This window comes from Ylistrum balloti, unplaced genomic scaffold (genome assembly GCF_031769215.1).
Source record: "Ylistrum balloti isolate Yb309-2 unplaced genomic scaffold, AGI_CSIRO_Ybal_v1 Utg370660, whole genome shotgun sequence".
Taxonomy (NCBI): Eukaryota; Metazoa; Mollusca; class Bivalvia; order Pectinida; family Pectinidae; genus Ylistrum; species Ylistrum balloti.
In genome coordinates this window covers 308,129-320,969 of record NW_026782400.1, presented here as the reverse complement: position 1 = coordinate 320,969, position 12,841 = coordinate 308,129, and the positions used below count along the sequence as shown (strand labels likewise).

Genomic DNA, 12,841 nt, shown 5'->3' with positions numbered 1-12,841 from the left:
TCTTCGGTGACAGTGGACTTAAATAATTACAGATGATAAAAATTCGTTGCTTTTTCATGTGTTCAAATGTTCATTATTAGCTCCTAGAGTTTGCTTTTTTTGGCCCAATTCACAGTTGTTACAGTCCCCCTATATATATTTCAGCAATGACGGGCAACTTTCCTCTCTTATTCCTTCAGTATCGCACTTTTACTCTCTCTCCTTACTTCTCTGTTCTATCTCTTCACGTTTACTAATACAAGAATCTACATTTACTTTTCACTTTTCTACTCGATGTCGTATACCACTAATCCATGAGTCTGAGAAAAGGAGACGGATTTAAGTTGAAACACTTTGTTTCCGACCTATGAATGAAATACAGTTTTTATTGCACAATTGTATCATTCGACAGCTCTTTATTAATTTTGACTTAAAATTCATAGGTGTTCGCCCAAAAAATAGGGTTGCAAAGGAAGACGGGCAATGCACGTTACATAGGACTTCGGTCGGAATGTTTATTATCTCTCTGTTGTTCACAACCACAATAAGAGTTGTCTAGTGGAGAAAAGTTGTACTAAGGTAGATAACCCACGAATTCGGTATACAGTCTTGTGTGACGTCACTTCCTCACAATCACATGATAAACAATCATATGACCTGCACTTTTTATACAAAGAGGAAGAAACCTTTACACGAAACACTCCACGAAGACTAAAGGTGAGCAGATTTCAGAAGTGTCCACTTTTTTTTTGAACTAATGTCCACTTTTGTTTTGAATTATCTGCCCAATTGAGTTTAGTCAAAGTGTCAGTCACTAACTATCTATTTGGCCTCTAGTCTATTGACAATTACACAACAATTTGATTGACTGTTATGTCGGTTTTGTAACCGAAAATACTCACTTTCATGTTAATACACTTTTTAACCCTTATATCTTTTCGTTATCACTGTATTGGTGATGTTTTAATTTGTCTTATGCGTAGCTATAGATTCATGTATAAATTTTATTTGTTTTACAACAATGCCGAAACAGGCTTTCAGCTTATATTTAAATATAAATAACTCTACTTGGCCCGTTTGGTAGACCGAACATTTCTGTCTCTAAGATTCAAGGTTTGAACTGGCACTTCATCTCTATAGCTGGACACTCTAAACTAAAGGGAAATTCCAATTAGCTGAGTCTAGTAAAGCAACATGTACACCCAATTTCTACACTACCTTCTTTTCACAAAGTCTTGAACTCTTCGACCTGAAGACAACAAAAAACTAGGTTATTTAGATCCAAGAAAGTATTTCAATTTTCTACAGCTTTAACCTTTGGAGTGGTCACAGCACCAAATTTGTAACAGGAAGATAATAAAACTCCATGCACCCACAGGGAAGTTGTATATCTCTACAAAAGGGTAATTCCCACCAGCAAAGGCTATTAAGAGAATCTGTACTTTCCAATGTTAGTATCCTGATAAAAACTATAATGAGTGAAACTTCTTGAATACTGAAGAAAGAAATATGCTACTTTGCAAAACCTTCAAATAAATTATGATACAATGTCTTTTGTTGGTTAAACATGGTTCAAACAAGATACAGACTGTATTCTGTTTTTTGGCAAGGGTAAAGACAGACAAGTGGTGAATCACAAGTTATGTACAATATTTATCCTGCAATATTGATTGAAAATTTAGACTATGGCTATTTAAACTTCAGATATCCAGAGCTTAAATACAGTTTGTATTTTAAAGCTCTGACCATGTACATGTATTCCATTTATCCTGCAATGCTCACTGAAAAAACAGACTGTTCCATTTTTGTTTACCTGACATTGACATTGTGCTAAATTGTGCCTGATGAATCATTCGTGTCATTGCGTGTCAGCAAGCTTGATTACACAGAACTTTGTACTTTTTATGAAATGTCTTTAAAAGTAGACTTATATCTTATCATCTTTTTCATTAATCAAACTCATAGCTGTAGTAATACTCATCTTTCTGTACAAGTAACAGAGTTTTGTAGTAGCACTCATCTATATAAATACTTATGTCACATGTACATGATTTCATCAGCAACAGCTGATATCATGTTCCGGCTTATCAAGATTTATGGGTCATTGTCTCGTGAGTGAACAGTTTATACATCATGGTATACATCTTCTGTACCTCAAGTTTCCAATAGTACAACAAATATGTACATAAAGATGTTTTAACTGCTAATGTTGAATCAATACTTTAGGAGAAACATAGCTTAGATTTTTAAATAAATGATAATGACTATGAGATGCATCTCGTGGGAGTGTGATCCAAAACCTAAGTAAGTCACAGGCAAGCTTATTTCAAGGCATTCACATTAAAGCACACTGGATATCAAAACTTTTGGATTATGGTTGTAATTTTTTGATAATTTTTTACAGTACTGTGGCAAATACATTGAAGGAAAGCTCAATGAGCATTTGCAAGTGTATGTTGATTATGACTGTATGTCCTTTATTTCAATTGTATCCATAAATGTGTTTATATATTGATATATCTCTGATATTTCAATTGAATAGATTCTGCTCGTAATTTTGAGACTCAAAAAATAAGATTAACTATAGTTTAATGAAATTTTCTTGCAATGATACAATGTCAAGTTTTATCTTACTTGTGCTTCATTTGGTAGTACAGTTTATCATGTAAAAATATTGGTTTGTTGTTAATATTATCACCAAGATATTTTGAAATGTTATCACATGTTTGAATATTTGTGGATTTATCAATTCAGTGTAATTATACAAAACGAATCTTGAAAAGAGAATATTTCTGTGTTAATAGGAATTCACATTTACAAAGTGAAACTGAAAGTGAAATTAACCATTTCATCTCGCCACAAGTAGTGTTTTTTGTAAATCTAGCTCTCTATATCTAATTATCATATCACAGAACATATACAAAGGGATTTATATAAGTGCCAGGTTATGTATAAGTTCTTTGTAGAATTTAAGTTGTCTGGAAAGATATTGTTCTGAAAATCTAAAGAATAAGGTGTGATGTAATATTTCTCAAAAGAATAATGGAACTTACACTATACTAGGCATGTCTAAAGATTAAGGTAATGCCACATTCAGACACCTATCTTTGTTGGGATATAACTTTGTCAGTAATTATTTAGTGATTTCTTTGTTTAATTGCCTCTGGCTTATATGTAGGTGTTTGACTTGTTTTTATTCACAATCATGTGACATGTGTGTATAATACAGCAGATGTACTACATCATGTGAGTGAACCCCTGGCATGAGTCACAAGCATGTTACCTTGTGTATATATATAAAACAGTAGACTACGTCCTGTTAACACTATCGGTTTTGGTTTCTGACGAAAACACTGGTAAGATTTTCAGAACTTTTACTTTATGACTAAGTTTTACTTTGTACAACTGCACACTTTCCTTCTGATACATGTATGTCTAGAGCTACCAATTACAATTGTATTTTGTGAAATCTAGATGGTCAAAGAAACAGACCATCCTGAACAGAGCAACTAATTGTGTCCTTGGGCAACTTGGTTGATGATAGAAATGATACCAGTTGTTGGTAGGAGGTAATATAGTAGAAATGACATGAATCAATCTGTGGTAGGGGTTGATGGTAGAAATGATACCAGTTGTTGGTAGGAGGTAATATAGTAGAAATGACATGAATCAATCTGTGGTAGGGGTTGATGGTAGAAATGATACCAGTTGTTGGTAGGAGGTAATATGGTAGAAATGACATGAATCAATCTGTGGTAGGGGTTGATGGTAGAAATGATATCAATCAATCTGTGGTAGGGGTTGATGGTAGAAATGATATCAATCAATCTGTGGTAGGGGTTGATGGTAGAAATGATACCAGTTGTTGGTAGGAGGTAATATAGTAGAAATGACATGAATCAATCTGTGGTAGGGGTTGATGGTAGAAATGATACCAGTTGTTGGTAGGAGGTAATATGGTAGAAATGATACCAGTTGTTGGTTGGAGGTAATATGGTAGAAATGACATGAATCAATCTGTGGTAGGGGTTGATGGTAGAAATGATACCAGTTGCTTGGTAGGAGGTAATATGGTAGTATTGATACCAGTTGATTGGTAGGAGGTAATATGGTAGAAATGATACCAGTTGTTGGTAGGAGGTCAGTTGATTGGTATAATATGTGACATGAATCAATCTGTGGTAGGGGTTGATGGTAGAAATGATACCAGTTGCTTGGTAGGAGGTAATATGGTAGTATTGATACCAGTTGATTGGTAGGAGGTAATATGGTAGAAATGATACCAGTTGTTGGTAGGAGGTAATATGGTAGAAATGATATCAGTTGATTGGTAGGAGGTAATATGGTAGAAATGACATGAATCAATCTGTGGTAGGGGTTGATGGTAGAAATGATACCAGTTGTTGGTAGGAGGTAATATGGTAGAAATGATACCAGTTGATTGGTAGGAGGTAATATAGTAGAAATGATATTGATCAATCTGTGGTAGGGGTTGATGGTAGAAATGACATGAATTGTTAATATTTGGTGATATGGTAGAAATGACATCAGTCTGTATTAGGGGGTGATGCATGATAGAAATGACCTCATTTGATGTTAGGGATTGATGGTAGAAATGACAGCAGGTAGATATTAATTTATTGGTAGGTAATAGGAAATGCTTGTCACAATTTTTTGTACATCAGTTAAAGTTGGATATTGTTGGTAAGAATGGGTTTGATTACAAGATTGCAATGAAATCTCTTTCAGTTGTAAATTACCAGAGTATCACCCTGTGATGTTGTGTTGATGATATACATAAGTTAAAGGTACTTTAACGAATTAAGTTGTTTATGTTGTAAATCATTACTGAAGTATTTAACAAGTAGAAGTTTAAGTTGATGATGGTACAGGATCATTAAAGTAAGATCCTGATAGCTTTCCAGGGCTCCCCGTACCTAGTACACTTCTGTCGTAATTATCACCGTTCATGACTTGGAAAGTATACAGCACTATTAACATGACACGAATAAATAATATCAGGTGACCTTAAGATTTTAATCAAGTAGTTACCCTATATGGTAATTTTATGATACAATATATACGCATAAATACTATATAAATAATGTAACAGATATCTCACACAGTAGAAGTGAGGATAGAGCAGTCACACAGATGTTGACACACTGTCATATAGACAAAGTGTACTGGTATATATTATAAGGGTGTTTACTTCTGATGTAGAGTCTTTTTGTGAATTTGTAGTTATTTATTTGTGAAAAAGCATTTTGTAAGAAAGCATTATTATATTTCTATTGTTACAGAAAGCGTGATTGTACCTTGCAAGGATGATGTACGCTCTTGTAATAATGGCCTCTGTGGCCACAGTCACCTTTGGTGCACCAAGCTTTGTGGAATGGTTTGAAATGTCACCTGCCAAGACAATTAACAAACCGAAACCTCACCTTCTAGGCCGTGAGCAGGCTAGGGTGGAATTTGATGACTATTTTACTGAATTCGAAAACTTCAAACGATCTTTTGGTAAGTATTCTTTCATAAAGTATATCTTTTTTAATGTTTATGAAAGAAATACATTATTGAATAAAAGATATGGCTATAGGTACAGATTTGTTTCATATCATTTTGTTTTAGATACATGACTTTGTAATCAAGGAAACAAAGAAAATGCTGACATTTCAACAAAATCATAATTTAAATTCAAATTTGATGAAATTAGGGCAGAATATGAACAAAAAAAGATTTACACAGAAACTCCTAAAAATAATTCAAAGGAACAAACGAGGTGCTAAGGAATGGTAAGCATCGTCTGATTCATTGACAGCATCTGTCATGTAAATCTTTGTCATTCAAATAAGTAATGTCAAGTTCCCAAATGAGAACCAGATAAAGAAGAATGAAACCACTAAGCTTAATAATGCATATAAAACACATCCAGTCTCGTATCATATGAGGAATATTTCCCATTGACAAATGTAAACTTTGCCATTAATCTTAATCAACCTGCATCACTTGAAACTCCAAGTTATTAGTTTGTCTGTCAGTTGCTGGCATCTTGCACAAAAATTGTGATAATTAGAAGGAGCTCTTGAATATCAAATCAACTACGACATTTTAACACCATAGGTTTGGAATGCAAGAAGGTTGCCATGCAGTCATGGAAAATTCACAATAGAGAAATTGAAATTATCATGCTTGGTTGAAACCTGTCCCAGTTGGTTTTTGTTGTAGCAAAACATATAAGGATCCTTTATATATAAAGTCGATACCAAATCACATGTAAGGTTGACCCAAAGTTATATGTAAAGATGATCCCAAATCAAATATAACCTTAACCCCAGTCACATGTTAAGCGTAATATTGGCCCCAAATCACATGTAAAGTTGACCCCAGGTCAAATGGAAGGTTAACCCAAAATCACATGCAAGATTGGCCCCAAATCACATATAAACTTTACCCAAGATCACATGAAAGTCAACCCGAAATCACATGTAAAGTTGACCCCAAATCACATGTAAAGTTGACCCTAAATCACATGTAAGTTGACCACAAGTTGACCCCAAATCACATATTAAGTTGTAGAGTTTTGTGATGGTGCCAGAGTGATTTGTTTATCAGAGTTTAGTGAACTCATGTTGCTGACTTAGACTGTGTAGGTGGTCACTGTGTCACAACAGGAAAACACTGGAACTTGTACTTTTTTTGTTAAGTGTCGGATATGATTAAATGAAATGTCAAGTATAGTCTGTACTTATGTGATGCTCATTAAAACATGCTGAATTATTTTTCACTGGACTAGAACATTGATCTTTTTAAGTACACACCCAATTATACTAAAAAACACATTATCATACAGCTGAATACAATTGTACCAAGTTAACTCTAGGGGATGAGTCAATAGAACAACATCATGCTGAATTTAACTTTCAGATTATACAGACTGATGCTATCTTTATATGCCACTATAGCCACCATACTCTATCAGTTTTTCCCCATGAATCGTTAGATTTTATGTTTTATATATTGTTTTAGTAAATTAAAGTTTCAAGGTGATGGTGCAGTTTTTAATGCATACAGTTCAAACACAATCATTGGGACGGAAAAGGGAAGTCTTAGCATGGCAGTCGTCTCACTTTTCAAGGATATTTTATAAACATTCTAGACAGAACCATACATATAATTATATATTGACACATTTTATTAACAAACTTTGATCTGGGCCAGGAAATGATGCTGTGTTTCATTGATACCTGTAAAAGACCATTAATGTGCTTCTGCCACAGGCAAAATGTATGAAACAGAGGATGAGAAGTCACGATTTGGTACTTTTGTCAAGAATCTGGATGCTATTCGGGAACACAACAAAAAATTCCACAGAGGACAGAAGTCTTTCTATTTGGGCATCAACAACTTTACAGACATGGTATGTTCTTCATCATCAAACCTGTAATCTGAACTGCACACTTTGCAACAGTTTGTGAAAAAGTGCCAATTTGACTTAGGCAGTATGAACTGTTTATGCAAACTGAAAGAAATTATCACAAATAAAATACCAAATTAAATCTTAATCAAGTAAGTTATTGTGAATTACTTTCTTCAATTTGATGTAAGATTGCATGAATGAAGAATATTTCAAGTTAGTCACGATTTAGTTAAACAGTTCCCCAAGAATTTAGGTTTCTTCAAACAGAATGAAAAAATATATATATATATATTTGGTAAGCTAACTTGGTCTCACTTCTGTTGAAACTTTTGCTTGCCTAGATGGTACATAGAAAAAACAGCTCTCAAATTTACCATCACATCCTTCATAGAAATTGTTCATAGACATTTTTCATGGAAATGCTCAAAGTTGTAGTGGTGGACATGTTTCTAACTTCAGGAACTCAAGGAGTTTGTTAAGTACAACGGTCTCTTGAAAAAGTCTACAAACGTAAAAACCTCTGACTGTGGAAAATTTATGGAGCCACATTTCTTGACATTGCCTGAAGAGGTTGACTGGAGAAAGGAAGGATATGTGACCAAGGTGAAAAATCAGGTAAGTAACTCACAAAGATAAAATATATAGTAACTCACCTTGTTAAATTTGGGTTAATATCAGGTTAGTAACTTGAAAAGGTTAAAATCCATGTTAGTATTTCACCAAGATAAACACTCTTCAAGATAAAAAAACCAGGTTATGTTTTGAATTAGTAACACATTAAGGTTTAAAAAAGGGTTAAGGAGAAAGTAAGTAACTCACTTAGGCTAAAACACAGGTTAGCAACTTATCATAGTGAGAAGCAATTACCATGGTGAAAAACCTAGTTAGTAACTCACCAAGGTGTAAAGTTTGGTAGTAGTATAAATCAGCCATTGCTGTAAATATAGTATGGCTGATATTTACTTACCGTTTTTCTGTCTTAGTCAGATTATACCTTGATTTACAGTTAACTAAAATAAGTGATTTATTACTGACAACCTGATTGATGTACCATCACTACATTCGGTTTCAATTTTAATGGCATAATGGACATATATTTGATGTCATTTATAGTACTGTGAATAACATCAGTTTCTGGTTAGTTTATGAAGTGGTATCACATGTAATCATAAATATTTTGTATTGTTCGCTGAGATGTATTAATGGCACAGACTCTTTGAAGCACTTAGTATTTACTATTTGTTGTTTGTTACAGGGACAATGTGGGTCATGCTGGTCATTCAGTACTGTAAGTACCTAAAACTTCAATCTGCATGTTCCGAAAACATTTAAGTTTCATAACATTTTCTCTTAATATTACATTGACACTTGAATTCAGTAGCTTTTAAAGAGGTCCAGATTTTGTAGTTGATTCAACTTGAATTTCAGTACAGAACTGATTAAGATTTATCACAGTTGTTTAAGTAACTAATACCAGAAACCTGTGTCCCTGTCATTTAAGTTTTGAACTCTGACCTTGTAGACTGGTGCCCTTGAAGGACAGCATTTCCGAAGCACAGGAAAGTTGGTGTCACTGAGTGAACAACAGCTGGTAGACTGCTCAGAAAGCTATGGAAACAATGGTTGTGAAGGAGGACTCATGGATCAGGCCTTTGATTATATCAGGGATATTGGTGGTATTGAGTCGGAGGAAGAGTACCCATACAAGGCTAAGGTATTTTTTCAGTGTGCACCTATTTGATGTGTTTAGAGGCAGCATGTTTTAAGTGAAGGCAATGCATTTTATTTTTGATGGAAAGTTAGAACCCAGTAAAACCTTTGTGTAGTAGGTTGACAACTTCAGCACTTCAGTTAAAACATTCTTCAGATGGTTTATAGCTTCAGTACTACAATATAATCATTCTCCTGTTGGTTCATACTTACAAATGACCATCATTTTATAGGGATCAGATGTAAATAAGCTAGCAATGAGAAAATGTGTACATATCATCTGATCAATTGCTGGTATTTATCTCGTGTCACAAAAAAAAATCTGCATTATTCTTATATTTGCTTTTAGTCTTGAGTACTAGTAATTGATACTTCCAGGATAAGAAGTGCCACTTTCACAAGAACGAGGTCAATGCCACATGTACTGGGTGTATGGATATCGAGAGTGGAGACGAGGATCAACTTAAGAAGGCTGTTGCCTCAGTAGGCCCAATCTCTGTAGCCATTGATGCTAGTCACCAGTCCTTCCAGCTTTATAAAGGAGGTAAAATGACCTGATTAGTATTCAGTTTATACATGACAACTGAACTACAACTTACTGATCACTTCATCCTGAGTTTAAAGGCACCACTTATATCTGAGTTTATAGATGCCACTTACATCTGAGTTTATAGGCATCACTTACCCGTATATCAGAGTTAAAAGGCACCACTTACATCTAAGTTTATAGATGCCACTTACATCTGAGTTTATAGGCATCACTTACCCGTATATCAGAGTTAAAAGGCACCACTTACATCTAAGTTTATAGATGCCACTTACATCTGAGTTTATAGGCATCACTTATATCGGAGTTAAAAGGCACCGCTTACATCTGATTTCACAGGAATCTTCTTACACCTGAGTTTACAAGTTTGGCTCCAATTTGCCTTTGACATGTTTCTGAAGATACTGTCATTGTATGACAAGAGTGATGACACATATTGTTATTTATAGGTGTCTATACAGAGGAGGAGTGCAGTAGTGACCAGCTGGACCATGGCGTGCTGACTGTTGGGTATGGGACAGAGGATGGAAATGACTACTGGCTTGTCAAGAACAGGTGCTGTCCCATATCTTATCCATTTTATTAGATATTCTCGGTGTGATCACCTATCCTAAATACTCATATCCTGATCATTATGTTACATGGTTCTTTATCAGCTTGTCACAGTGTGTTGCATTATCAGAATAGATATCATTATATCAGAGGGTTTGTTACAGTTTGTGTTAGGGTATGTATTAGTTTGTATTTGGCTGGTGTTTGTTAGGGTAGGTGTGAGTTTGCAATAAGGTAGTTGTCAGATTGTGTTAGGATAGATGTCAGGTTTTTATAGAGTTGATATCATGAGTCAAAAGGTGAAAATAAGTTTATATTTTGTAATCGGTGCTTGTACTAAATTTGTTGTGTTGACTTACAGCTGGGATGTTGTGTGGGGAGATGAAGGATATATCAAGATGGCAAGGAATCAGGACAATATGTGTGGTATTGCTACTCAGGCCAGCTACCCACTGGTGTAAACAAACAACTGTACAGGTATGTAACATGGCTTCTGATTGGTGTAAACACACAACTGTACATGTATGTAACATGGCTTCTCATTGGTGTAAACACATAACTGTACTGGTATGTAACAGGGCTTCTCATTGGTATAATCACACAATTGCACTGGTGTGTGAAAGTGTTTCTCATTGGTGTAAACACATGACTGTACAGCTATGTAAATGTGCTTCCCATTTGTGTAAATCTAAGGACTGTTCATGCATCTTTACAGGTGTATAAGTTACACATAATGTGCAGGAATCCGATTGATGAAATCATCAAATACATGTCTTTAATTTCTGAAATATGTTCCCTACCTTTTCTGAAAATTTTCCAAGAAATCTTTACTGAATACTTAAACATATCCATACCAGAACACTACAGTATTGATGTTCACATTGTTCCTTCATTGCCATAATGACCTGTTTTGCTGTAAAATTTCAGATCAAATACTTTTTTTCAGGATCCCACTCAGCAGCAGCAAGTACTGACAGAAGAAGACCAAGACAGCTGTCAATTAAAAAGGGGAGGGGGGCGGGGACTCTGATTGGATATTCCAACAAGGTGATAACTTAAAAGGTTGTTGAAATTATTGTAAAAAATTGTAATGGTACATTTGTTAGCAGTGATGTTATTTTAGCACTTTTCAGGCTGAAGATTTTGTACTATAAAATGATTGTGCTAAGTACAGTATTTTATGTTGTGCTTATCTATCAATCATTGCAATTTTGTCATTGGGCTTATTTTTCTAAAATTTGATATTGTGCAAAAATTTTATTGGGCCAAATATATTCACAGTACATGGTTTTCTAGATTAATTCTACTAGTTTGGAAGTTATATTTGCTGTATTTGTCACTATTACCATAAAAGAGGAGTTTTCTGGTGTCGCTGTACATCGGAGATATTTTTCCTTGTAACCATTCCATTCTATATGTGTGCAAAAGAACATAATATTTTAAGGACAACTGTTTTGTATACTTATGACGGATTTCCTCAATTGTCACCAAATTAATAAGATATTAACATGTGACTGAAATGTGTCATTTTCTGAACTTAAGAGAGGATGAGTTCTGTATGTCAGTGTGAGTATGGGAGGTATTATTCAGGGTCTGATTGACTTGTGATTCAGGAATATATCTCATTTTGTTAGATCTGCTGTGATGTTATTTTCTTGTTTACATTTATTATTTGGAAAGTAAACTGATGTTGATCTGATTTTTTTTTTAATTTTCCAACATTTGATATTGATCTGAAAATGTTCTATTTCATGTAGCTAAGCATTTATTCACAAGTTAGTGACAAGTATGGAACAGATTATAGGTACAGTTTGAATTCCCTTTTCTGTAAATATATAACTTATTTCAATTGAATAATAGTCAGATTTGTTTGATGTCTTCAGTTTATAAACTGTTGTTTCATTACACCGTACAAGTTTCTATTTAATACTTTGTGATATTTTGATATTTTTATGATGTAGAGTAGTCCCTTTGTAACAGCATATCAGTGAGTGCCTTGTGTAGTAAGGGAGACAACTCGTATTCATGTAAGTTAGCTCGAAGTAACATCCTCAGAGTATGACAACGTTTTATAATATTATAGTGTTCATGTCCTGTATGTATAAATCAGTGTCTGGATTTGTTTAGACACAGGTTACATTTGAAAACGATTCGTTATAATTCCAAAATATTAACCTGCTGACCAGAAAGTAGATTCTGAACGACTCCATACTGTCCTGTAGTGTTCATTTCATATACAAGAAGTAGGTGACTCGACTGGTATTAATGACGTGTCTATAACTGGGACCTGGTTTTGAATGTTAACCTATTTTTACTATACATGATGATGGATAGTTGACAGATGTGTAAGTGAATAAAGTTTCTTTTTTCTACATTAGTGTTTGGTTGATTTTTCCTTGATTTGCCATGATGACTTGTTAACGACTCTGAATACCAATATAATTCCTTTTTGGGAGTAACTGATCAGACAGTGAAACTAATGACTTGGTGGCGGCCATCTGTGGTTTAGACATATATGCCATTCAAGCTGGATCGAAGATTTTCTCCTTTTCTGTCAATTTTCAGTCATAATGTATGCACAATACATCGAACCATCATTTCAAATATAAAGCATGGCTATTTGATTCCTTCTT

The 12,841-nt window shown here is 34.4% G+C and overlaps 1 protein-coding gene across 3 annotated transcripts; it reads left to right on the top strand.

Moving 5' to 3' along the window:
- The first annotated feature begins 627 nt into the window (after nt 1-627).
- On the top strand, nt 628-11,227 carry LOC132557339 (procathepsin L-like). Of its 3 annotated transcripts, none has more exons than XM_060221826.1 (10): nt 628-696; nt 5,283-5,499; nt 7,260-7,399; nt 7,859-8,014; nt 8,655-8,687; nt 8,922-9,113; nt 9,488-9,653; nt 10,106-10,211; nt 10,570-10,685; nt 11,155-11,227. In XM_060221826.1, the coding sequence occupies exons 2-9, from the start codon at nt 5,307-5,309 to the stop codon at nt 10,667-10,669; spliced, it is 1,086 nt and encodes a 361-aa protein (XP_060077809.1). In that variant the 5' UTR covers nt 628-696; nt 5,283-5,306; the 3' UTR covers nt 10,670-10,685; nt 11,155-11,227. The 3 variants fall into 3 exon arrangements, with proteins under 3 accessions (XP_060077809.1, XP_060077808.1, XP_060077810.1); XM_060221825.1 differs by having other exon boundaries at nt 11,136-11,215; XM_060221827.1 differs by lacking the exon at nt 628-696 and adding an exon at nt 5,146-5,168 and having other exon boundaries at nt 11,136-11,215.
- The last annotated feature ends 1,614 nt before the right edge of the window (nt 11,228-12,841 follow it).

What these genes read in the sequence shown, in the direction of transcription:
- LOC132557339 (XM_060221826.1), top strand. Translation starts at nt 5,307, where the DNA reads ATGATGTACGCTCTTGTAATAATGGCCTCTGTGGCCACAGTCACCTTT. An exon ending in TCAACAACTTTACAGACATG is followed by an intron (nt 7,400 to 7,858) that starts GTATGTTCTTCA and finishes TTCTAACTTCAG; the next exon opens with GAACTCAAGGAGTTTGTTAA. An exon ending in CTTCCAGCTTTATAAAGGAG is followed by an intron (nt 9,654 to 10,105) that starts GTAAAATGACCT and finishes TGTTATTTATAG; the next exon opens with GTGTCTATACAGAGGAGGAG.